General features: G+C 36.4%; 8 protein-coding genes across 8 annotated transcripts; all 8 read left to right on the forward strand.

Annotated features, from left to right (window-relative positions):
- Nucleotides 1–89: 89 nt before the first annotated feature.
- On the forward strand, nucleotides 90–2580 carry LOC113108811 (uncharacterized protein C2orf80-like). Its single transcript, XM_026272143.1, has 8 exons — nucleotides 90–785; nucleotides 876–957; nucleotides 1115–1197; nucleotides 1295–1385; nucleotides 1461–1538; nucleotides 1777–1864; nucleotides 1986–2092; nucleotides 2248–2580. Exons 1-8 carry the CDS (start codon nucleotides 745–747, stop codon nucleotides 2314–2316), a joined length of 639 nt encoding a protein of 212 aa, XP_026127928.1. The 5' UTR covers nucleotides 90–744; the 3' UTR covers nucleotides 2317–2580.
- Nucleotides 2581–3021: 441 nt separating this feature from the next.
- LOC113108807 (gamma-crystallin M2-like) lies at nucleotides 3022–4145 on the forward strand. Its single transcript, XM_026272137.1, has 3 exons — nucleotides 3022–3132; nucleotides 3314–3556; nucleotides 3802–4145. The coding sequence occupies exons 1-3, from the start codon at nucleotides 3124–3126 to the stop codon at nucleotides 4075–4077; spliced, it is 528 nt and encodes a 175-aa protein (XP_026127922.1). The 5' UTR covers nucleotides 3022–3123; the 3' UTR covers nucleotides 4078–4145.
- A 2390-nt stretch (nucleotides 4146–6535) lies between these two features.
- LOC113108822 (gamma-crystallin M2-like) lies at nucleotides 6536–7527 on the forward strand. Its single transcript, XM_026272151.1, has 3 exons — nucleotides 6536–6622; nucleotides 6704–6946; nucleotides 7048–7527. The coding sequence occupies exons 1-3, from the start codon at nucleotides 6614–6616 to the stop codon at nucleotides 7318–7320; spliced, it is 525 nt and encodes a 174-aa protein (XP_026127936.1). The 5' UTR covers nucleotides 6536–6613; the 3' UTR covers nucleotides 7321–7527.
- Nucleotides 7528–8269: 742 nt separating this feature from the next.
- Nucleotides 8270–9638, forward strand: LOC113108825 (gamma-crystallin S-1-like). Its single transcript, XM_026272153.1, has 3 exons — nucleotides 8270–8287; nucleotides 8404–8646; nucleotides 8821–9638. The coding sequence occupies exons 1-3, from the start codon at nucleotides 8279–8281 to the stop codon at nucleotides 9094–9096; spliced, it is 528 nt and encodes a 175-aa protein (XP_026127938.1). The 5' UTR covers nucleotides 8270–8278; the 3' UTR covers nucleotides 9097–9638.
- Nucleotides 9639–9693: 55 nt separating this feature from the next.
- Nucleotides 9694–10653, forward strand: LOC113108823 (gamma-crystallin M2-like). The gene is made up of 3 exons (XM_026272152.1): nucleotides 9694–9802; nucleotides 9943–10185; nucleotides 10325–10653. Exons 1-3 carry the CDS (start codon nucleotides 9788–9790, stop codon nucleotides 10598–10600), a joined length of 534 nt encoding a protein of 177 aa, XP_026127937.1. The 5' UTR covers nucleotides 9694–9787; the 3' UTR covers nucleotides 10601–10653.
- Nucleotides 10654–12196: 1543 nt separating this feature from the next.
- Nucleotides 12197–13282, forward strand: LOC113109372 (gamma-crystallin M2-like). The gene is made up of 4 exons (XM_026272980.1): nucleotides 12197–12227; nucleotides 12361–12419; nucleotides 12554–12796; nucleotides 12897–13282. Exons 2-4 carry the CDS (start codon nucleotides 12411–12413, stop codon nucleotides 13167–13169), a joined length of 525 nt encoding a protein of 174 aa, XP_026128765.1. The 5' UTR covers nucleotides 12197–12227; nucleotides 12361–12410; the 3' UTR covers nucleotides 13170–13282.
- A 1050-nt stretch (nucleotides 13283–14332) lies between these two features.
- On the forward strand, nucleotides 14333–15219 carry LOC113108827 (gamma-crystallin M1-like). The gene is made up of 3 exons (XM_026272155.1): nucleotides 14333–14418; nucleotides 14524–14775; nucleotides 14900–15219. Exons 1-3 carry the CDS (start codon nucleotides 14410–14412, stop codon nucleotides 15173–15175), a joined length of 537 nt encoding a protein of 178 aa, XP_026127940.1. The 5' UTR covers nucleotides 14333–14409; the 3' UTR covers nucleotides 15176–15219.
- Nucleotides 15220–17532: 2313 nt separating this feature from the next.
- On the forward strand, nucleotides 17533–18720 carry LOC113108826 (gamma-crystallin M1-like). The gene is made up of 3 exons (XM_026272154.1): nucleotides 17533–17614; nucleotides 18025–18276; nucleotides 18401–18720. The coding sequence occupies exons 1-3, from the start codon at nucleotides 17606–17608 to the stop codon at nucleotides 18674–18676; spliced, it is 537 nt and encodes a 178-aa protein (XP_026127939.1). The 5' UTR covers nucleotides 17533–17605; the 3' UTR covers nucleotides 18677–18720.
- The last annotated feature ends 6698 nt before the right edge of the window (nucleotides 18721–25418 follow it).

Here is a 25418-nt window from a genome sequence, read left to right on the forward strand (position 1 = left end):
CATACTGGTCATATGGAAGTCAGCTGTTTGATTATCTCATCTCTTTCCTATCAAGATATATGTAGGAAAGTCAAGTCTGTGTGTTTTGTAACCAGGCACTGGCCAACAGTGTTAAAGTGATTGAAGGACTGAATGAATAATTTAGAGGACTGTTCACCTGAGACGACTACAATTCTGAGACAGAGTAGGAGTGTCTGTTTAACCGGTGTATATTGTATGAGAGTGGACTAAAACTTCTGATATATAGTTATCTTATTGTGCTGTCAGGAAGTGTTGGTATCTGAGTTTTAGGTAAGTTTCAGTGAGCTTTCTTTTAATGTGTTTTCAAGAAAATGATTACTTTCTATTTGTTGAGGCGATCTATTTGTTTTAAGAAAATGCACTGAATTCAAATGTTACGGGCTTACAGTCAAATAAATTTTTTTGGAGCATCCCAATTTGTAATTTCTTCCAAATGTTAATCTCATCAGATGCCTTTGGTAACCTAACACTTACAAATGTTTATCTCACTTTTCCTGTTCGTAGGAAGCCAAAATATAGTTTGAAGTTTGCTTCCTGTGTTTAGTGTTGCCCCTGGCAGAGGATTAACTACTAGGTAAAGTTATACTCGTGGTGCTTTTTATATATATAACTTGTAATATTTATTTTTCCTAATGTTGCTGTTTTAATTGGATTTCTGCTATTATTCCTGACTAAATCTTGAAATAAAGACATTAAGAATCGAGTGTTTCAAGTGTCTGAAAAATGGAGGTCAAGCGAGTGAAGAGAGATGTTAAAACTTTGCTGTAAGTAACATGAAATACATTCACAAGTGATCGTAAATTGTTCATTTGTAAGAACACACTTGAACAAAGCTTTTTGAAAACTTTTTTTAGTGATGAATATATTGGACAGCGACTCAGAGAAACTGGTTTTGATCCAAAGGGAAAAAGCTCTTCTACAATGTTAGATGATTTGGTAAGTGATCGATATTAAAATTAAAGTTTAGGATAGGTTTGTCTTATTGAGAGAGTAAAGATATTAGTTGCTATTGTTTTCGTTTCTTACATTATAATAAAGTGATTTAAGATTAAGGCATAGGGCTTGTTCTATATACATCTGCATATTCATATAGGCCCATTATGACTTGGCTATAAGTGTAGCTTTGTGGTGGCTCAATAAAGATAATGGGAAGAATGCAGCTGAGAATGACTACACGTGAGTACTTTATATAACTGGTATTTATATTTGTGCAATAGATTTATTTTTATCTGCAGTGTTTGCTTCACATTTGGCAATGATATGTTGTTTGTAGAGGAATTGGCAGTTTAAAACATATTAGCCAGTACCCTAATCACCTGGAAAGAGAAGCAATGATCCTTTCTTCCTTTGCTGGAATGCTTCTGGTAAGGAGAACAAACCGGTTTCAACAGCATTTATGTTTTTGTCCACAAGCCATATCATTTTTCTCTGATTTTCAGAACAGCTTACCTATAGAAGACATTCTGTCTCTGTACAATTGCAAACCAGTGTCATCTTACCCTCATAATAATACTAAGGTATGTTACAGTATTTATTCTATTATGTTTGTCACCTGAGTGAACAAATGTCACGCTGGATGAGAATGGGAATTACATACATCTGGGAAAGAAAGGAATCCTTTAAATTGTTGTTTAGTCTGGCACTTTATATTATGCAGTGGTTCTCAGGCAAGAGGGATCTATTTAGGATCCTAAGTAAATTTCTGTAACATTTCTATTCAGATTTCTTTGTGATTTCAGAAATTTTTCTCAACAGGGCAATATTGTTCACCCATTCTCCCTCTCTTATCATCCATTTGCTATGCTCAGTTCATTCAAAGCAGTAGATCACTCAAGAAAACACAGTATGTGCCTTCATAGCAATCAAACCCATTAATATAATACAGTTTTAAAAAGTGATCATTAACAACAGAACAAAATGGTTTCTTTATCCTGTTAAAATATTTATTTTACTCTCTTCATCAGCCCGGGTACTGAAACGCTGGATCAAGGAACACCGTAAACAGGAGGTCTCTCCAGTAATAGAGAAACTGGAGTCCTCCTCCACCTCCTCTTCTAGCTCCTCATTCAGTGTGAGTGTCGGTCAGCTGTTCCTCACATTTGACCAAAATCTGTTATGACCCATACATTCAGTAATATAATGTACTGAAAAAGTACAAAATTACTGCCATCATGTGCTTAGATTGTGTACTAGAATTTGTGCACCTATGTTTTGTGTCAAATACAGGATAGCGAGGACTCTTTAAAAGATGAAACTGCAAACTATGAGGGCTCGCAAGAATCTCTGCAGGACTGAAAACAGCTGCTGTATAACAAGCAAATAATCAATTTCATTGTTTATTGTACACATGTAACATTATTTCAGGTTTTTCTTATTTTGTCCTTATTGTTAAAATATTAGTTCCTTCCTAACTTTGTTCACAAACCACACTGTAAAAAAAAATCAAACAATGAGAAAACTCAAATATTTAAGGCAACAAGTTTCAGCAGATTTTGGATTTGTATTTTTTATTTTTATTTTATTTTTCAAAGTGCATTTAATAATAAAGACAGCAGATCAGTTGACTGGGTTTATTTTATAAATACCAATAATACTTTTTACCAACTTTCTTAGTATTAATCCTAAGTGTTCATACATAGTGTTATTTTAGAAATATAAGGTGTGAATAATAATTAATTTGCCCATGCATTTTCATTTTACATGTGAAAGAAGATTCAATGTTTACAGTTTAATTTTACAGTAATCAATAAAATTCTTGAACTATTACTTTCTAAACATTTTTGGATGTTTATGCATTCCATGTCATAAGCAATAATTCCATCACATAAAGCATCTCATTAGTGTCTGGATCAAAACAGAGGAGGGCAGCTGAGGTCAGTAATTTGCCAGCTAGGAATTTTGATTTGATGAATCAGGGCTTTTAAATCTATGGATAGGATTAAGAGGTTGGCACCACCATCAGAGTGCCAAATCCCAGTCATTGAAAGGACAAATAAAGTTTTTGATCCTCCATGTAGATGGTGGTTTATAAAGCAGTCCTCGTGCCCTAGTTTGTTCGACTGTTTCTCACGTTTAGGACTGTTTCCGGAGGCTTGCATCAGAATGAGTAAGGTAAATGAGACTTTCAAAAATTATATCTTCATTATTTTTGCATCTCGTTAGTAAAGTTTACATTAGTATTTGATTGAACAGTTGCTAATACTGAAATGCTAATTAGAATTAATGCTACTATGACTATAAACAGAACAACAGACCTGTCACAGTTGTGTTTAATTTGCTTTTTTGATTTCAGATTATATTTTATGAGGAGAGAAACTTCCAAGGTCGCTCCTATGAGTGCGACACAGACTGCCCAGACATGCACACTCATTTCAATCGATGCAACTCTATCAGAGTGGAGAGTGGCTGCTGGGTCCTATATGAAAGGCCCAACTACTCTGGGTTCCAGTATGTGCTAACCAGAGGTGAATATCCTGAATACCACCGCTGGATGGGCTACAATGACACCATTCGCTCATGCCGTACATTTTCCTATGTGAGTAAAATGCATGTTAATGATTCCATAATATTTGTTGTGATTTCTATTTCAACTTCTACATTTATTATTTTATTTTATTGTATTATTCTATCTTTGCTGTTCACTGCCACTGAAATCTCTAGTTCTCAGAACCCATGCTGTGTAAATCTGTTGCATTTTGTGGTGTTGTACACATTTTCACTGCAGACATTCAAATGCCATTTAACCTTTATTTAAAAAAAGTCTTTTGAAATGTTTTGCAGAAAAGTGATGGATCCTACCGCATCCGGATCTATGATCGGCCAGATTTCCAAGGTCAGATGATGGAATTCAGTGATGACTGCGAGTCCATTCATGAGAGTTTCCAGTGCCGCAGCGTTCACTCTTGCAATGTCATGGAGGGCTACTGGACCTTCTATGAGCACCCCAGTTATCGAGGTCGTCAATATTTCATGCCTCCTGGCGAGTATCGCAAGTTCAGTGATTGGGGTGCCGTGTGTGCCACCATTGGTTCCTTCCGCAGAATCACTGATTTTTAGAGTTCACATTATGAAGATCATTGTGTCTTTCTGGCATTGACTTGTCAATAAAATATCACAAAGCCAAATGCTTGGCAGTGTATGTATTCATTCAGCAGGTGTGTTGATTACTGCTGTCCATGATCAAGCATATGTAGATTTCAGGCTGTATGGCATCTCTGGGAAAGTATATTTTATTCTTAAAGGATTAGTATTAGGATTAGATGTTTGCCAGTGTAAAGGATTTAATAATAAACTGTAGGTATTACATACCAATATCAAATTATAGCATGTCAAAGAAATTATATAAAGTATGGACAGTAGGAAGCCACCATTGGTTGTGGTAGATTGTAAAAAAAGGTTTTGAGCCCTACAAACTCAACTTTTCTAATGGCAGTTACATAGAACTTTTACTTCCGGTAACCAATTCAGATCACTAACAAAGCCTTGATGTCTTCTGTTTGATAAGGTAGCCATCTTACACTGGACAAAGAGTTAGAATAATTGCTGCAATACACTTATAGTGAGATAGATTATGGCAATGAGACTTTCGTTAACAAAACTGTACATACAAATATTTCTTGAATAGATTTCCTGATAAACATTGGATATACTAAAGGCATTATACAATTTCAAAGTAACAAAACATTTCAGTTACAATTACATTTTCGGTAGCACTTTATTTTACAGTCCTGTTCCTTGTGTAGGGGAGAGCGGGGTCGAAAGTAACGTGGGACGAAAGTAACAAAGCGATTTTCTCAGAGCCTATTACCGCATTTGCATTCCCAGCTATGACGGTATATTCAGCATTCAATCCTTGATGGAGCTGAGAAATATCACGTGATTTCCTCATCGTTTCCCGAAGTAAGGTCCGTAAAACTGTTTTCGAGTACAAAAAGTAAATGATTGAAGCGTAAATTTTTTTTCATTAGTTGTGTTGTTTTTTTTTTGTTTCATGTGTTACAGTAATGATCATTAGATTATTTATTTTATTTGTCCTGGTTAAATTTGTCATATTCTTCAGTCTCTTAACCTTTAGCAAAACCTTTAACCTTTAGATTCGAATCTCGCTGGGTCTCTCACGAGAAGTAAATCAAACTTGCTTTTTGTTGCAAGGCTGGTGATTGGCTGTTCGCCAGTGATGTCACACATTCATGGGCACGCGCTACAAACTCAGGATCAAAGCCTGAGTTGACAAAGAAAGTTGATGAACAGCATCATGGTACCAACAGAGCCGGTTTGGAGAGGTTTGGTTTTGTCAACTCAAAACTAATCCTGTAACTCTGAATTTGTTCAGCTACCATCATGGTACAGGCCTCTGGGCAGCTCCTACCTCGCATTTACCTTAGTTATATTTAGGTTTTAGCCATACCTTAGATTTTACACCTCCACCTATGAATTTGCAGTGTTTCCAGATGTTTTAATGCACATTTTGAATTTATGCATAAAAACAACTGGTTGGAAACATGAATAGGCTACTGTTACATTATGTTTAGAATTTATATTATGCCAATGTAATTTAATTATTATATTGTTCATTCTGTTGAAAAAATGTTTTATAAAAATACACTGAAAAAAATAAAATAAAAAAAAATAAAGTTTGTACAGTCGGGTTTTGTGACATTTGATGAAACTTAAATTTAAAATAAAAATATAAATATGTAATTTAATAATTTTATTTGCAAAAATAAAAGACAGAATATATTTGCAGTTACATATTAACAAGGTCATAGTCAGGTATACTTAATACAAATAAGAGTAACAGAAAATAAATCTAGCTTATATTGTTGTGTTACTTTTAACCCACCTGTGTGTTACTTTTGTCCCAACCGATGGAGTCGAAAGTAACAATGTGCAACTTAAGTTCAAATTGAAATTATACTGAAGCCTTTCTACATATCCACAAAATACCACCTGGTATTGCTAGACCACACTTCTGAGTTACTGACCACAGCAGAAATATATCTCTGTCTACAACATTATCTTTTAAAATTATGTTTTTCTGAAAAATGGTATTTTCGCCCCTGTTCTTCCCTACATACTATGTACTTATTATAGTAATTACAATAACTATGTAATAAATAGGTACTAACCCTGAACCTACCCCTAAACCTAACCCTACACCATGTAGTTACCTTGTATTACCAGAACTTTCTTAGATAAATACAATTTAAGTACACTATAAGTACATGTACGTACACAAACTGTAAAATAAAGTGCAACCAAATTTTCTTATTTAAACATATAAACAGACTTGTGATATGTAATGTTAAAATAAATGCAGACAAATAACACTATTGTTATTCCCAGACCTTTTCAGCAGCTTTCAACAGAGCAGCATTTGCTGGAAAAACTAATGTTACAGAGGCAATCAAAGTTATTGTTTGGGGTAAAACTGTCCGTGTATGCAATATTCCTGTACAGTTTCTGCTGACATGAGTACACTGGGATTTAAATGACAACACAAACAGCAGTACCATTATTTTCTTGGATATATATTTATAGTTCCAGCTGCATTTGACACCTACATAGGAAAAAGTTCAAAGCCTACACAAACATGGGAAAGGTCTGTACGAATTAGAATAACACGTTAGCCATGTATGAATTATTATTGTGCTGCTATCATCATGTACAATGTTTCCTCTAGATTATCTTTTACGAGGATAGGAACTTCGGCGGCCGTTATCATGAGTGCACGAGTGACTGTGCTGACCTGCATTCCTACTTCAATCGCTGTCACTCCATCAGAGTGGAAAGCGGTTGCTTCATGGTCTATGACCGAACCAATTTCATGGGACGCCAGTACTTTCTGAGAAGGGGCGAGTACCCTGATTACATGCGTACCATGGGGATGAATGATTGCGTCAGATCCTGTCGTATGATCCCAGAGGTAAAGACCGAAGCTAATTGTTATCTGAAGTATAAATGTTCTTGTTTTAACACATTTAAATGAAGCACTCAGCCTGTTTTTTTTTTTTTTTAACCCGTTAGCATCGTGGGCCCTTCAGAATGAAGCTCTATGAGCGCCAGGACATGGGTGGAAGGATGATGGAGCTTGAGGACGATTGCCCCAACCTCATGGACCGCTTCAACATGTCCGACTTCCATTCCTGCCATGTGATGAATGGTCACTGGCTTGTTTATGAGCAGCCCAACTACACAGGCAGGCATTTCTACCTGAGGCCCGGCGAGTACAGGAAATACAGTGATTGGGGCGGCATGAGTTCCAGGATGGGCTCCATCAGACGAATCATGGATCTCTAAAGAAAGGAGTCCTTGTGAAATGTCTGCTTTATGCCATTTTTCACACACTAAATAAAATGGTGTCTGTGCTTAAGTGTCTTGAGTTTTGTTCTTGCACCCTCTACCTGGAGGAGTCACTGCCTGATGACGACTCTTGTTATAGGCTGCCAGACTGCCTGACACTGTTCGGAGAACTGAATAAAACTATAGAGACGCTTTCCTCTATGAGACAGGTTTTGAGTGTTCTGTCTATCTGCTCCTGCCTTATATTAATGCTCACTCATGGTAAATAACTAATGATAAACAGATGAAGTGTAGAAAACTTGCTTCATAATGACATGGCTTGTGTTTAATACAATGTTTATATAGATATATAGACTGTTATAGTCATGTAAATATGGGGTGCGACTTATACAAAGTTTGGTTCAAGTAAACCCTGTTGCAATTGAATTCTAAATTGCTATGGATTAAAGAGTAATCAAACATATTAATTAGAGTGTAAAGTATATATATATATATATATATATATATATATATATATATATATATATATATATATATATATAATGTAATATAATGTATAGAAAATAAATAATACCATAATAATTACATTAAATAATCATAACCTGAATTAATTAATAAATACATTAATAAATACATGTACTGTACACTTAACATTAATAATTTCTATAAATTAATTTTCATTAAACATTTCATTCTAACATGTTTTAATAATTTCCATACATGTTAATACCACATTTTTTTTTTTTTTTTTTTTTGCTGCAATCATTCAGAAAATGGCACTACTCACAATTTTTGTAACAAAATAATTATAACAAAACTTTTTAAAACCAAATGGCAAAAAAGCATTTTTGTGTGTGTAATTATAATATGAATGACATATACAGTGTCGGCACTTAGTGTGAATATATACAGTACCATAGAGCGTCACACTCACATGGCACAACTGCTGTCGAAAATGGGGAAGGTAAATCACTACTGTAAGGAAAGTGAGAAAGTCACACACAAATATTGTTTACCTGATATTTACACTGGTTTTCCTGTATGCGTATGGACTGTTTTCTCTCTCTTATTATTTAACAGATCATATTCTATGAAAACAAGAATTTTGAGGGTCATCAGTATGAATGCAGTGGGGATTGTGCAGATATGCTCTGCTATCTTGGCTGCTGTAACTCCATCATGGTGGAGAGTGGATGCTTTATGATCTATGAACAACCACATTACAAAGGCCAGCCATTCTTGGTCCGTAAAGGGGAGTACCCAAACTTTGAAAGTTGGTTGGGCAAAAATGACTGTGTCTGCTCCTGCCGTGAAATTCCCATGGTGATTATACTACTGTATATGCTTGAGTGAGTTGCATTGGAAGTAATGATAACGTTCACTTTTTATCACTGTAATCATTCTTTAAATATCAGTTGTGAAATGAGTGAAAAATGAGATACCATTTATTATCAGATATTAGTGGATTAAGACATGTTTTGTTCTTCTCTCTACAAGACACAGGGATCTTCTCATGAGGTGAAACTGTTTGAGAGAATGGAGTATGGAGGTCAAATGATGGCTCTAGTGGAGGACTGTCCAAATGTCATGAACATGTTCCAAACAAACCACATATTCTCCTGCAAGGTGATTGGTGGAAACTGGCTCTTCTTTGAACAGTCCAACTACAAAGGCAGGATGTATCTCATAAGGCCTGGAGAATACACAAGATTCACTGAATGGGGAGGCTCGAATGCCTGTGTGGGTTCCATCAAACGAATCAACGAAAACTAGAACTAACATTCATGCAGGCTGTTTAGCAGGTTTTATGTTTATTTTTTTTAAATAATATACACTGTTGTAAACACATACTCACACAAAACATAAAAATATTTGCTTTTATTACTTAACATAGGTCATATTGAATAACAACTTACAGTATTCAGCCTTTCAAAGGCATGCTTTAGTATGCGTCAAACCTCAGAAATAAATGTTTATACATTTTAAATCTATAAAATTTCTTATTTTTGACGTAATATTTGACTATATTATTCACAATGTAACTGTGTTTCTACTTACAGCAGACTAATTGAATACTACTGCTTATAAATGAGCACTATGCTTTCTTTTTTATTTCATGTTAGTTAATTGGTATTCAGTTTGGTCATTATAAATGATGAATCATAAGACCTGTTGCTTTTGCATTGATTCATTGTGCTGATTGCAGTCAGACTGAAGCTTCTGCAAGCAGGACGGGATGGGGCATTTTGATGAATATGGAAAAACTGCACCAGGGCCAAGCCAAACATAATCAGATTGTTTCATACCCCCCCCCGATTCTACCCCCTATTACTTTCTCCCCGGGCTAGATTTATTTGAATGACAATACTTTATGCTGTGCAATCACAGAGCAGCTTCTAGGTTTTATAAAAGACAGTGATAAACTGAATGTCAGTGTCGAGCAGTAGCCCTGCTAGATACCAACATGACTATCGGAAAGGTAAGATGGCAACTCTCACTCTCATAGACTAATAGACTTATGATGGATTTCAACTATAATATGAAGCCATGTTACAGCAGCAAGATCACATTATTTCATTTATTGTATAATAGATTTATCGTACCATTTATCTTTAACAGATCATCTTCTATGAGGACAGGAACTTTCAGGGTCGACACCATGAGTGCAGCAGTGACTGTGCAGACCTGCACCCCTATTTTACCCAATGCAACTCCATCAGGGTAGAGAGTGGGTGCTTCATGGTGTATGATCACCCAAATTATATGGGACAGCAGTACTTCCTGCGTAAGGGCGAGTATTCTGACTGTCAGCATATGATTGGCTTCAGTAACTGTATCAGATCATGCCGGATGATCCCCATGGTAAGTGATTTTATGGGGATTAGCAAAGAAACATTATTTAAAAAACAGCCATGCACTAGTTCATCAGATCAAAGTAATAACATATAATAGTAATATAATATATTTTGAAATAATAAATGTGTTGCAATGTTTCTTGCAGTATACTGGTAACTACAGAATGAGGCTATATGACCGGGCTGATATGGGAGGTCAGATGATAGAACTCACGGAAGACTGCCCTAACATCATGGACCGCTTCCATACATCTGACATCCACTCCTGTCATGTGATGGATGGTCACTGGCTTCTGTATGAGCAGCCCAACTACAGGGGACGAATGTACTACCTTGGACCAGGTGAATACAGGAAGTACAGCGACTGGGGAGGAACGGACCCAAGAATCGGGTCCCTCAGGAGAATAGCCTCTTTCAACTAGAAAACATAAACTGTGCAGTAATATATGCACTGAATAAAATCTCTTGACTGAAACATTTGCTTGTCTGGTTATTATTTCTGTTCTAGTGTTTTCATGTGAAATTAATAACAGAAAAATTCAAGTGGTTGATCTATAATTATTTATTCCACATTTAATTGACATATCAGTGACATTTTCTACTGGAAATCTGGTTACCAGACTGTTAAACATTCATTGGTTAAGCAAAACTGAGAACGAACTGTCTCTCACACAGTTTATGCTTTTGGCTGAACAATGCAGGGCTCAATCTGGATTAACTGCCCTCATTGTAGTTAGATCTATCATTACCATGACTGTCAAAAAACAAAAGCAGCCCCACTATTTAAAGGCACATTGACCTCAGAGAAATTAGAGGATGTTTTTAATCCCCATGCATGTTTTCGTGGTACAAAGTGACAATGAAATACCAAATACCAAAAAAAAGTGAAAATACAAGCCATAAGTTATAGCTCCTAAACACATATTCAGTGATGGACACGCAACTTAATTTGAAGACGACTGAATAAGAAGATGAAATCGATCTTAATTAGGTCATTGGGATTTAAAGTGAAAGTAAGTAATTATGTGGTGGTATTTATTGGATGGATACAGGTACATTTCTGATCTCTTGTCATGGCTGTTGTTTCTTGCTAATGGAACTTGATAGATGACTCTACTTTAGTAGTACTGTCAGATGGTGTTGTAATTTATCGCATTTACCCACGTATGGCTTTGCGCTTAAGTGGTCATTTTTCTTCCTAAAATACAAAAAAATGTTTACATAAAAAAATAAACAAATATGATTTGCACACACACATATATACAGTCACATAATGCTTCATAATATCACAAAAACATGAAATTAAATACAGCTTGCTTGCTTTTTTGGTTTATCTGCAGTAAGAGGCCTTCTTATAAGAGGTGGTTGTATTGACCTTCATTATTTTCTGTTTTAAACGTTTTGCTGTAGTATTTTTGCCACTTTAAATATTAAGACTATTTATATCTACATGCACAAGACATTTACTAAAAGCATATAAATAATACATTTGTCCATGTTAAAGAAACATGTTAGTCAAACTTGCTGTACAGTGAAACTGATAACCTCTGCTTTGCGGTCATATAGATAAACAATATTCTTTTACATGCCACAAAATATCAAAAACTGTATGTGGGTCTTTTACTGGGCCTTTAGCTTGTTGCTAATATTGCGTTAGCCTAACTAAGAGCTGAAACAAACTAGAAGTTTTACAAACAAATATCTATAGATTTTCTAGAGCATGAAGCACCTAAAAGACTGACAATTGAATTTCAGAGACAATGTTCACGTAACATCTCCAAAACATAACTGACTTAAATCTGAATTGATTAATAGGATTTTTCTCTTTAAATTCTCTTTTTTCATATATAAGAATTTCTTGGAAAATTCAGCATGTCAATGCAGTTGACAATGCTGTTGAGTATGGAATCTCAGTAACTGCTCCCTCTGTTGAACAACTTCTTTAATGCAAAAGGGATGTTCCATATTGTTCTGTGTGCATTGTGGTGTGAATGTGTGGGTGCCATACCAGTCTTTTCCCTGGACCATGCAAGAGAAAACACCAAACATGTAATTATATATCCTTTTTCAAGTAAAATCCATATTTTTGAACTAATATTGTGCTCTAACAAAAAGGTCAACATGTGCCAGTACTCTGACATATTCCTGTATTCATTTGAATAACAATACTTTGTTTGTCAAGAGGCAGTATAAAAAGCTTGGGAAGCATATGGAATCTCTCCAACGGAGACCATGGGCAAGGTAGGATTTTTGGCACCACTTTCATGACATTTACATTGAATTGCACCTCCCCTGTTTATGCTAAGCTTTGACGCTGACGGATTATTCTCCTAATCTCTGCACTAAAACAAAACATTGTTTTTGTTGGCTTTTAGATTGTTTTTTACGAGGACAAAAATTTTCAAGGTCGTAGTTATGAGTGCAGTAACGACTGCACAGACCTGCACACTTACTTTAGTCGCTGCAACTCCATCAGAGTAGAGAGTGGCTGTTTCATGATCTATGAACGTCCAAATTACATGGGCCACCAGTATTATATGAAGCGAGGTGAATATTCTGACTACCAGAGATGGATGGGTTTCAGTAGCTGTATTCGATCCTGTCGTCTGATTCCAATGGTGAGCTTCACTGAATGTGCTGCTTTTGTGGAGACACTTATATTACAGTTTCTTTGACAACAGTGTACTGAATCATTCATTTGCGTCTTGACGTCAACAGTACAGGGGACCATACAGACTGAGGATCTATGAGAAGGCTGACTACGGAGGTCACATGATGGAATTCACAGACGACTGCCCCTGTGTGTCTGATCGTTTCCACCATCGACATGTGTACTCCTGTAACGTGATGAATGGCTACTGGATCTTCTATGAATATCCCAACTACAGAGGGAGGCAGTACTTCCTGAAATCGGGGGAATACAGGAGATACCGAGACTGGTGTGCTACCTGTGCCATTGTGGGCTCCTTCAGACGAGTCACTGATTATTAGCCATTCTGCTTGCACTTATTTATATGAACTGTTCATTCCCTGTTTATAAACACAGCTGTTTATAAACATTTAGATTTTTCACTTCTTGTGCCTGGACATAAAAAACAAACAAACAGATAAAAATAAAATGATATTTGTAATAATACAGTACTCTGATTTTCTGAATTCTCATCATAAACCAGTCTGTTGTAACAGAATGAACTGGCTTTTTTCACCTTCTCACTTAGATTTTATTTTTTATTTTTTTTATTAATTTTTTTTTTACACATTAACAAATCGTAACAAAAATCAATAATAACAATGCAAAACTGCATTTACCTCAATATAGCATAATCGCAAAACATAGAAAATATTTACCTGTATAAGCAAAATAGATTACAGGTCTGTGAGATTCTGTTGCCAAACAGATCAAAGCATGAAAATGGCAAATTTTTTCACTAGGTGAAACACACACACACACACACACACACACACACACAGAAACACAATATTGATTATTATTATTATTATTATTATTGTGTTATATATTGATAATGGATAATACCATTTCAAACATCTCAAACATTAATTGCTAAATTATGAATTATTTTAAATGGACAAAAAAAAATACAAATTTTCATGCTTAATTTAATGCTTATGTACCAAGTCAACTGAATTAGTAGCAATCCCGTCTAGTAGCAATCCTGCTTGTAAAGTGCATGTACGTAGGTATGGAGGAAACAGAAAATAGAATTTTTTCCAGTGCAACATTTAATTATGCCAATAAATAAAATGTTTAGCACATTGAAAAAAATAGCACATGCATAATTACAAGAAACTGCAAATGCACTTACACATTTCTGAACATTATTTTATGATTTGGTTACACACGTTATGTCTGTACTTGGAGTCACATGCACCGAAAGTTATACATTCGAATGAGACATGTTACAGTATACTTTGCATGAAGATGTCACTTGTGATATTGAAAGAACATTTGATCTGGAGTTGACTAGTCTTGCCAATATTGTAAAAGACAATGCTCAAACAGCTGCTAGAGATGTATGGATAAAAACTATTGTTTCAGTTTCCTGGACCATTTCAGCAGAAGTCATACTGCTTGATCATCAGCTTTTGGCATTTGAATAACAACAAAATGCGGCCCCTGGTTTTTGTATAAAAACCACCAGCAAAGGCCATCAAAGTACAGTACAGCTGGTACAGTGAGCTGAAGCACTGAGATAAACAACACACTACCATCATGGGCAAGGTAATTTATTTGAAATAAGTATAAGCTTAATATTTAATAGAAAGCTTTAGGTTCTTATTGCATCCAGTTTATTTTTTAAACCTGAATTTTCAACCCCGTCAACAGATCATCTTCTACGAGGACAGGAACTTCCAGGGGCGCAGCTATGACTGCATGAGTGACTGCACTGATATCTCCTCTTACTTGAGCCGTGTTGGTTCAGTCAGGGTGGAGAGCGGTTGTTTCATGGTCTATGAGCGCAACAGCTACATGGGGAACCAGTTCTTCATGAGGAAGGGCGAGTACCATGACATGCAGCGCATGATGAGCATGGGCATGATGTTCGACACTATCAGATCCTGCCGCATGATTCCTCCGGTATGACTGTCACTTTGTTTACAGTGTTGTGTATACACTTTTTTCATATTATACCGTACTATGCAACATTATAGAAACTACTAAATAATGATGATATTCTAATGAATCTTCCTTTGTTTTACAGTACAGGGGTTCGTACAGAATGAGGATCTACGAGAGGGACAACTTCGGAGGACAGATGTATGAGCTGATGGATGACTGTGACAGCATCATGGACCGTTACCGTATGTCTGACTGTCAGTCCTGTCATGTGATGGATGGCCACTGGCTCTTCTATGAGCAGGCCCACTACAGAGGCAGGATGGCCTACTTCAGACCCGGAGAGTACAGGAGCTTCAGAGATATGGGATACAGCAACATGAGATTCATGAGCATGAGGCGTATCACTGATATGTGTTAAACTGCTAGAATATAGAAGGAAATAAAGCATTATTTTCAGAACTAGCTGTGGTGACTTTTTATTGGTTATAAATATTATATATTTTTTTGTTGTTGTTAGATTAAATCCAATTTTTTTTTTTTTTTTTTTACATATAGCCTAAAAATAAGTCACTTAGATTTGTTAAACTAAAAACAGTTTTGCAGGAGTGTTTTCTACCCTCTCTCTGAGCATTAAAAATTTAACAATTGAAGCAAAAGTGCCAAGGGTATACACAGAAAAAATATAAAAGATATATACTATTTTAACATTAATAAACTATACATGAACTCTGGGCACATTACACATTAAGTTTATAAAATACTTAAATTTTCGCATTTCGTCAGCTGTTTTCAAAGCAAACATTTTTGGATTTTTTTCTTCTTCTGTTTTTGGTATAACTTACAAACAGGAAATGCTCTCATTGTGCCATAGCTACATTTTAAAAAAAGTGACTTGATAATGATTGGAACTGGGACTGGAATGCAGCGCACAGGGCCCTAGCTGGGGTTTGCGGGGCATTGGTACAAGTTGCACCCTTGGCTCTGTTTGAAATCTTGTAAATAGCACAAATAAATTAATATAATAAATATACACATTAAACAATGTTTAAGTGTTTTTTTTTTTTTTTTTTTAGGCATTCAGGTACAGAAACCTAATAATCAAATGTAAACTACTATTGTGTAATCTTAAAAACAACTCCTGTGATTATAAGTACATACAAGCACAGCATGTGCGTTCTAGCCAATCATGTTTCCAGGAAGGCAGTGCGTGCTCAGCTGCTGTCGAATCACAACACAGGAACCGCTGGCCCAATCAGAACTCGTTACGCATTTCTGAAGGAGGGACTTTATAGCACAAGGAAGTCATCAGCCCGTTTTTATGACAGTGAAAACAGCGGTATACAGATAGGTGAATTGTGTGAAAAATACTGTGTTTTTTTTACACGCGAAACATGAACACGTTATATTGTACACTTTAAACACAATCAAAGCTTTAAAAAAGCGCCAATAACGGGACCTTTAAGAAACCATCTCTAAATCCAGCACTTCTTGAAAACTACAGAGCGGTATCCCTTCTTCCATTCATTGCAAATAAACTTGAGCGGGCTGTGTTCAACCAGCTTTCTATGTTCCTTGTCCAGAACAACCTCCTGGACAGCAACCAATCTGGCTTCAAAAGTGGCCACTCAACTGAGACTGCTCTGCTCTCCAGATCACCAGATTCTCCTGTCCACCCTCAGAAACATGGGCATCTCTGGAACCGCACTTCAGTGGGTTAAGTCCTACCTCTATGATAGATCCTTCAGTGTGTCTAGGAGGGGTGATGTTTCTAAGTCACAACAACTTGCTACTGGGGTTCCTCAAGGCTCAGTACTTGGACCACTTCTCATCTCCATCTTCAATACGTCACTAGGAATCAACTAGAAATCAGTTAAGTTGTATTTACAACAGTGTTCCAGAACTGTTCAACCCAAATATTCAGATCTGTGCAGCACATTTTATCTCCTAATCCTGGGAGAGTAGACTACAATGCCTGCTGTTCTGACTCACAGTCTGTAAGTACATTCACATTGCCTAAAAAGACAGCATAAGTCATTATAATCCGTAATTATGTCCCCACTTGATACAACAAATTGCTAATTTGTAATGAGTTTTATTGTTATTCGTCTTGTACCGCCAGTGTTCTGACCAGGACACGCATCACAGTATACTAAGGGGCATAACATTTCCTCACACTCTTGAGGCATTCAGCCAATTACAGCACACTGGACATCTAGCCAATCAAAGTACACCTTGCTTTTCAGGCCATTGATTGTGTTTTTTTTTTGTTTTTTTTTTATCTACACGTTTCAGAAGGCGGGGCATAGAGGAGAAAAATTATGTACAGTATGTGGAAAATAATGTGTTTTTTCACCTTAAACTGCATAAACACATTTCATTATTTTTAGCAACGTCATATGACCCCTTTAAAGAAAAATTGAGAAAACAAAAAAATTGTCTGTTACACATTTCTGATAATTTATAAATTTGGTAGCACACTTGTTTTGTCTGAAGTTGGAGTGCATCAGCAAAAGAAAAAACTATCAATCACATTTTATCTAAGTCATGTGAGTATGGACATTATGTCGTTTGAGATATTGAAAGAACAATCATTCTAGATTTGACTATAGTTTTGCCAAAACTGTAAAAGACAATGCATGAAAAGCTGCTAGAGATGTATGGATAAAAACTATTGTTTTAGTTTACTGGACCAATTCAGCAGAAGTCATACTGCTTGATCATCAGCTTTTGGCATTTGAATAACAACAAAAGTGTGTCACTGGTTTTGTATAAAAACCACCAACAAAGGCCATCAAAGTACAGCTGGTACAGTGAGTTGAAGCACCAAGATAAACAACACACTACCATCATGGGCAAGGTAATTTGTTTGAATTAAGTATAAGCTTAATATTTCATCGAAAGCTTTAGGTTCATATTGCATCCAGTTTGTATTTGCTTAAAGGGTTCGTTCACCCAAAAATTTTAATTCTGTCATCCTTTACTTAACCTCAAGTTATTGCAAACATGTACAAGTTTCTTCTGTTGAACACAAGATATTATGAAGTATGTTGGTAACTGCTGACAGTAGCCATTAACTTCCATAGTGTTTTATTACACAATATAGAAGCCAATGGATACCATTTCATTATTGTTTGGAATTTTCATTTTTGGGTAAACTATCCATTTAACTCTTTTAATGGCTAATAAAAAACATGGAATTCAGATCTGAAAGGCAATTATTATAATAAATGTTTTAGAAATTACCTGAATTTTCAACCCCGTCAACAGATCATCTTCTACGAGGACAGGAACTTCCAGGGGCGCAGCTATGACTGCATGAGTGACTGCACTGATATCTCCTCTTACTTGAGCCGTGTTGGTTCAGTCAGGGTGGAGAGCGGTTGTTTCATGGTCTATGAGCGCAACAGCTACATGGGGAACCAGTTCTTCATGAGGAAGGGCGAGTACCATGACATGCAGCGCATGATGAGCATGGGCATGATGTTCGACACTATCAGATCCTGCCGCATGATTCCTCCGGTATGACTGTCACTTTGTTTACAGTGTTGTGTATACACTTTTTTCATATTATACCGTACTATGCAACTCTATAGAAACTACTAAATAATGATGATATTCTAATGAATCTTCCTTTGTTTTACAGTACAGGGGTTCGTACAGAATGAGGATCTACGAGAGGGACAACTTCGGAGGACAGATGTATGAGCTGATGGATGACTGTGACAGCATCATGGACCGTTACCGTATGTCTGACTGTCAGTCCTGTCATGTGATGGATGGCCACTGGCTCTTCTATGAGCAGGCCCACTACAGAGGCAGGATGGCCTACTTCAGACCCGGAGAGTACAGGAGCTTCAGAGATATGGGATACAGCAACATGAGATTCATGAGCATGAGGCGTATCACTGATATGTGTTAAACTGCTAGAATATAGAAGGAAATAAAGCATTATTTTCAGAACTAGCTATGGTGTCTTGTTTTATTGGCAATTTTTTTTTCTAAAATCAATCCTTTATTTTTTTCCCTAGATTTAATATCTTTTTTTAACATATAAAGAACTCAGATTTATTCAGACAAAAAAAAAGTGTCATTTAAAATAATTTAGTATGCAAGACCATCTCTGAGGTTTAAAATTAAAAAGACAATTTTTGCTTCAGTGCATTAAGTTTAAGAGTTGATAATTGTGCCTTTAATATTTGAAACAACAGGAAGAATCGTAACAAAGATTTCTATTAGTAACAAGCACAAACTCTCAGATGCTTTTAATACACGATTTCAATATACTATAAATACACAAACCGGATTCTAAAAAAGTTGGGACACTAAAAAGGAATGGAATAATTTACAAATCTCATAAACTTATAATTTATTCACAATAGAATATAGATAACATATCAAATGTTTCATGAGAGCTACACATTCCTAAAAAGTTGGGACAGGTAGCAATAAGAGGCTGGAAAAGTTAAATGTACATATAAGGAACAGCTGGAGGAACAATTTGCAACTTATTAGATCAATTGGCAACATAATTGGGTATAAAAAGAGCCTCTCAGAGTGGCAGTGTCTCTCAGAAGTCAAGATGGGTAGAGGATCACCAATTCCCCCAATGCTGCAGCGAAAAATAGTGGAGCAATATCAGAAAGGAGTTTCTCAGAGAAAAATTGCGAAGAGTTTGAAGTTAACATCATCTACAGTGCATAATATCATCCAAAGATTCAGAGAATCTGGAACAATATCTGTGCTTAAGGGTCAAGGATGGAAAACCATACTGGATGCCCGTGATCTTCGGGCCCTTAGACAGCACAGCATCACAACATGGGCTCAGGAATATTTCCAGAAAACATTGTGAGTGAACACAATCCACCGTGCCATTTGCCATTGCCAGCTAAAACTCTATAGGTAAAAAAATAAACCATATCTAAACATGATCCAGAAGCGCAGGCGTTTTCTCTGGGCCAAGGCTCATTTAAAATGAACTGTGGCAAAGTGGAAAACTGTTCTGTGTTCAGATAAATCAAAATTTTTAATTATTTTCGGAAAATTGGGAGGTCATGTCATCCGGACTAAAGAGAACAAGGGCAACCCAAGTTGTTATCACGCACAGTTCAGAAGAATGTATCTCTGATGGTATGGGGTTGCATGACTGCGTGTGGCATGGACAACTTACACATCTGGAAAGGCACCATCAATGCTGAAAGGTATATCCAAGTCAGGGACATCATTAGGCCTATTTTAGCGGGGCTGAAGCCACTCCAAAATGTCCCTAAGCCCCCCTAAATGATAATAAGAACAGCAGACAATAATTCGAGAGCCTATGGAATCATCAATAATAAAAAAAATTTTTTTCAAACATACTGATAAACTAACGTTAAATATAAAAATACTGCATTTAAAACAGCTAGTTCATATATAGTCGAATGCAACTGTCATATAGCTCGTCCTGTGACAAATCTGCCGCATCTGCACACAGAAGAAATCAGTCTAAATGTTCTGCAAAATCAGTCAATGGTGAAAATCAATAGTAGACTTAGTTAAAAGTCCAACAGTTTAACACTAATATTGTTGAATTGATGCATCAGTCATACAGCGCTCTGGACCGCGCACCTCATGATGAGCTCGAAGCACCATCACAGAAACAAGAATGAGATACGTTCTAACATAACTGTGTAATTCAGATTACTTGTTAAAGTGCAATGAAATTTATATAATACCTTATATCTGCAGACAATGTACGTTTGTGGATTGAGACTTCACCGGCTACATGCGCTAATCCTCATTTGTGTGTGTGTGAGAAATGCGGTGCTGAAGTGAAATAGCTGGGCAGTTTGATAGCTGAATTATAGGCCGACTCATAACCCACGGGTCGGGTTAGGAAATTTTACTTTATTTGCGAGGAGGGCTGGAGCGGGCCAAATAAAATTTCATAAAAGCGGAACCCGTGGGTTGGAAAAAACCCGGACCCGCGCATCACTACTATGCACCCTCCCGCCCACACACACCAATACACGCTAATGGTGAAAGGAAGATAAGTAAGTGACGTGAAGTAATACAGAGTTAAATTGTACATTGTTTTTAATTACTTGCTTACCTTTAGCTATGTTTTCTTGAGGTAAAGGAAACAGGATATTTTGGTTTGCCATGGAAAACTGTAGTCTAGCTAGAGTGAACAAACAAAATACAAGAAATGGTTAACTTAGCAAGCTAATCACAACTCTTTATTCTTTGCCAATAATATAACCTATCTCTGTAATAGGCATATTCTAAAACAATATCAATCCCCAAAAAATGTCTTAGGGTCCCTGTTAATGCTATTACTGTTGAGCAGATGAGATGGATATTCGAAGATATTTTAGCAGAGAGAAAGAGAAGCTTATATGAATGAAGAGGACAACATTCATCTTCCTAAACTTGAGCAACTTGTCTCCTAAGTCCCCAGACGTTTGGAGACCGTTATAAAAAGAGGGGATGCCACACAGTGGAAAACATGGCCTTGTCCCCAACTTTTTTGAGATGTGTTGACGACATGAAATTTAAAAATCAACTTATTTTCCCCTTAAAATTATAAATTTTCTCAGTTAAATTTTTTTTATGTCATCTGTGTTGTATTCTGAATAAAATAGTGAAATTTGAAACTTCCACATCATTGCATTTTGTTTTCTATTCACAATTTGTACAGTGTCCCAACTTTTTTTGGAATCTGGTTTGTGTGTATATATATTTGTGAAGTGAAGTGAAATACAGCCAAGCATGGTGACCCATACTCAGAATTCGTGCTCTGCTTTTAACTCATCCAAAGTGCACACACACAGAGCAGTGAACACACACACACACAAGGTGGAGAGAGAACTGTACACGCACTCCCCCTGCCCACAATTCCTGCCAGTCCGAGACGTGAACTCACAACCTTCCGATTGAGAGTCCGACTCTCTAACCATTAGGCCACGACTTCCCCTACACATAGGCCTCCAGAACGGTATTCAAGGCTTAGTGTATCCCATCATGCATCATGTTCTGGAAATAAGTCACGAGACTTTTTGTCAAGATCGCGCATTGTAAACCTTTACAATTTAAGTTAAATATTATTAATAATAAGATATTACATATAGTTTGGTTGTAGTACAACAAAGTGCTACACGTTTTATTGCTGTGAAGATTAGCATATTTATAATGTTTGGAACTGCTTTTTAATCACATAATTAGAAGGACCACAAATTAAAATTATGTCATGTTATAGGGACTACTCCACAGACATTTAGAAGTTGATTTTAAAAAGCAAAGTATTTAAAATAAAGCTATGTAAACACTTGCATTTTTTCAATGTGTACACATACACTGCCAAGACATATATCAGTTCAAACAACATGTAAAAGTGAATTTTGCAATCGATGATCCCTTTAAGAATTTAAAGATGAAATTGGTTATGTAATGTTGGATCGAGTTGTTAACCAGTCTTGTATCAGCTCAAAGCAAGCATATACTCTGCAGTAATTAGCAAATGTTTTGTATAGAAATTAAACTAGGTCGCAGTCCTGCATATGCGTTGATAAATGTTTGTTGGAAATAAAAGCCTACATCAAATAGTATTTATACGATGCATTTCTTACAGCAGTAACCAAGTATCCATAATCAGCACTTTGGTTAGGGAGTGAATTTGCATGCAGTCCGTCTGCTTTTTGTGCCGTGCATACAAGTAAGGCTGCCCTCGAATAAAGATCTAGTAGTTGTTCATTTTAAGCATTAGTCGACTAAATGCAAATTTAGGTAACACTTTAGAATAAGGTTCCATTAGTTAATGTTAGTTAACTACTTTCGTTAACATGAACTAAGCAAGAACAATACTTCTACAGCATTTATAAGTCTTAGTTCATGTTAATTTCAACATTTACTAATGCATTATTTAAATCAAAAGTTGTGCTTGTTAACATTAGTTAATGCACTGTGAATTACCATGAACTAACAATGAATAACTGTATTTTCATTAACTAACATTAACGAAGATGAATAAATACAGTAATAGATGTATTATTCATTGTTTGTTCATGTTAATTAATACATTAACTAACATTAACTAATGGAACCTTATTCTAAAGTGTTACCCAAATTTATTAATAAACCATTATAATGCCCCACATAGCATAATTAGCGCTCAAGCACATGCATGAAGCTTCCCACAGCACACCGGCAGAAGTAATAATTATGAAAATGTCAGGGAAAAACAGTAAGGAGACTGCATTTTAATAACTTATTGATACACTAGTGCTTTATTTGTTTTCAGTGAGAAAGTCTGAGACACTGACTTGTCATCTCTGGCACGAATCACTAGACAGGATTCAAGAGCCGATGCTTAAACAGTTCATTGGAGCGATGCCACAAAAAAAAAAAAAACTGCAAACCTCGCCTAGGGCTCGTGGTCTCCATAGCGCAGGGACGAAATGGGCAGCCACATGAAAGTATCCCTGAGGAGGAAAAGGTAGGTGATCCATGATCCAGACAGTGGAGGAACAGACAACCAGGAGTGAGAGGACAAACACCAAGGATCTGACAACACAAGACGGGGTAACACACATCATATAGAGTGGCAAACGAGCCACAGCTGGAAGTGATAACTCATCATGTTAATCAGCCACACCCACTCACCACACCCACAGAAAACAAAGCACAGATGAGACTGTGATCCTATGAATTGTGACATTGACTATGTTTACATGCAGCCAATAACCCGTTCAAAACCGGAATATTAGCAATAACCCGGTTGCGTACGGCCATGTAAACACCGGCAAAAACCTGGATCTGCTCATATCCTGGTTTTTAAAAACTGGGATATTATACCTGGGGTACCCCTTTTCTAACCCGAATATTTGGTCTTGTAAATGCGTTTCGGCATATCCCCATCAAAATGTGTGTCCTGCGCATTTTCTATTCGCAAGGAATCTTGGTCTTTTGAGTAGACTGATTACACATTCCATGTATACAGGAGTAACTCTCTCTGCTCACGCATGTAAACGGGTTATCCCGAATGTTTCAGAAACCCGAATAGTGACCTTAACCCGACCATAACCCGAATTTTAACAGCTTGTAAACGTAGTCAATCTCTGCAGTAGTGATGTGCTTGTATGCATGTTTCTTATTGATTACATAATCGGAGTTTTTTTATTTTCCATTTGAATTGATTAATTAGAAAGTTGACTTTTTGCGCTCTGTAGATGTTTTTCATATCTGTAGGCAAGTAAAAGAGTTTCGTGCTGAATTTTAAAAAGATTGAGATGTCAGAAAGCGCATGTTTGCTTTCATTATTGAAGTCTTGACAGATTCAAAATATGTATTAATTTTATCTGTATGACCAAAAATGACAGAGTATTTTTAGAGTAAGTGAGTGCACCGGCGCCTCCATCTGTCCTGCAGTGATTGCTACTGTTCCATTCCAGACTCTACACACACACTTGACCAGTGCACATTTCTCTAGGTTAAAATTAGATTGAGCGGCCATGTAAAGTTGCTAATACTTACGTATTTCAGATGATAAGCCATATTTTAGGTCAATGAATGATAGAAGAGCATTTGGATGTCCTGCCCAATGTACTGTATTACCACAGTCCGTCACAGACTGTGACTTTGCATGTGGATTTTTTAAAAATAATTTCTGTGACTAAGCGACTAACATATAAATAAAACGCATTTATTCCGTGGCACCTAAAAAACTTATTTGGCGCCTAAGTTTTTTCTTATAGATGGTTTAAACGGCAACAAGATAACAAAACATCACTGCGCATGCGCGTTTTGTGGACCTAACTTAACTTCCGGTAGACTTCCAAATAGAATCAATAACAGCAGCCAAGTCCCTCAAGAGTAGATATTTTTTGATAACAAACAAAATATGTTTGCAGCGAGGATCAGGCGGACTTAATAAAAATGCAAATTAATTCTTTGCCAGCAGGAGATTTTTTAAAGCATAAACATAAAGCGTGAGAAATAGAGGTTTCCCCAGTAACAGCTGTAAACAAAGCAGAGCTGGTACGCTCACACGCTGCTTTATCAGGCATATAACATGCAAGTCTTCCATCAGAAATACAGCGATATAAAAACACCTGTGCCTCGCTTTGATATTTAAACATATAAATGTAAGGAATTATTATTATTAAACGTGCAGTATGTAACGTTACTCATGTTTATTCAACGATGTCTAAAATTGTGGCGAGTCTCCAAAAATAAATAAATGTATGGGAAACACATCCCGCAGCACAACCACCTGAGCCCAACTTCAGTCTACTCATTACCTTAACTTTAACTGCCTTTGTAGAAGGCACTTCAGCCAACAGACCGGAAGTTAACTTAGGTCCAGGCGCATGCGCCCGATGAAACCGTCAATGGGTGTCAATGGCTCCTTGTGAACATCTTGTTCATGTTCTCTTGCTTAATATATTTTTTTAAACCAATAACAAGAAATGCAGGGAAAAGTGTTTAGCAAAGAATTCAGGATCAGATTCAATTGTTGAAGCTTTTTATCATCAGGATGTTGTTCACTGCTCCACTCAATTGGCAGTTGCAGTGCTCCTTAATATTCAGGGGGTACTCATAAATTTCTGTTGGTGCTCCTAAGTTTGTTAGGTTGCGAACACCGGTGCTATAATTTTGAGCTCTGAATATGGTAAACAGAAAATGAG

The sequence above is a fragment of the Carassius auratus genome, chromosome 9, assembly GCF_003368295.1.
Source record: "Carassius auratus strain Wakin chromosome 9, ASM336829v1, whole genome shotgun sequence".
In the NCBI taxonomy this organism is placed as follows: domain Eukaryota; kingdom Metazoa; phylum Chordata; class Actinopteri; order Cypriniformes; family Cyprinidae; genus Carassius; species Carassius auratus.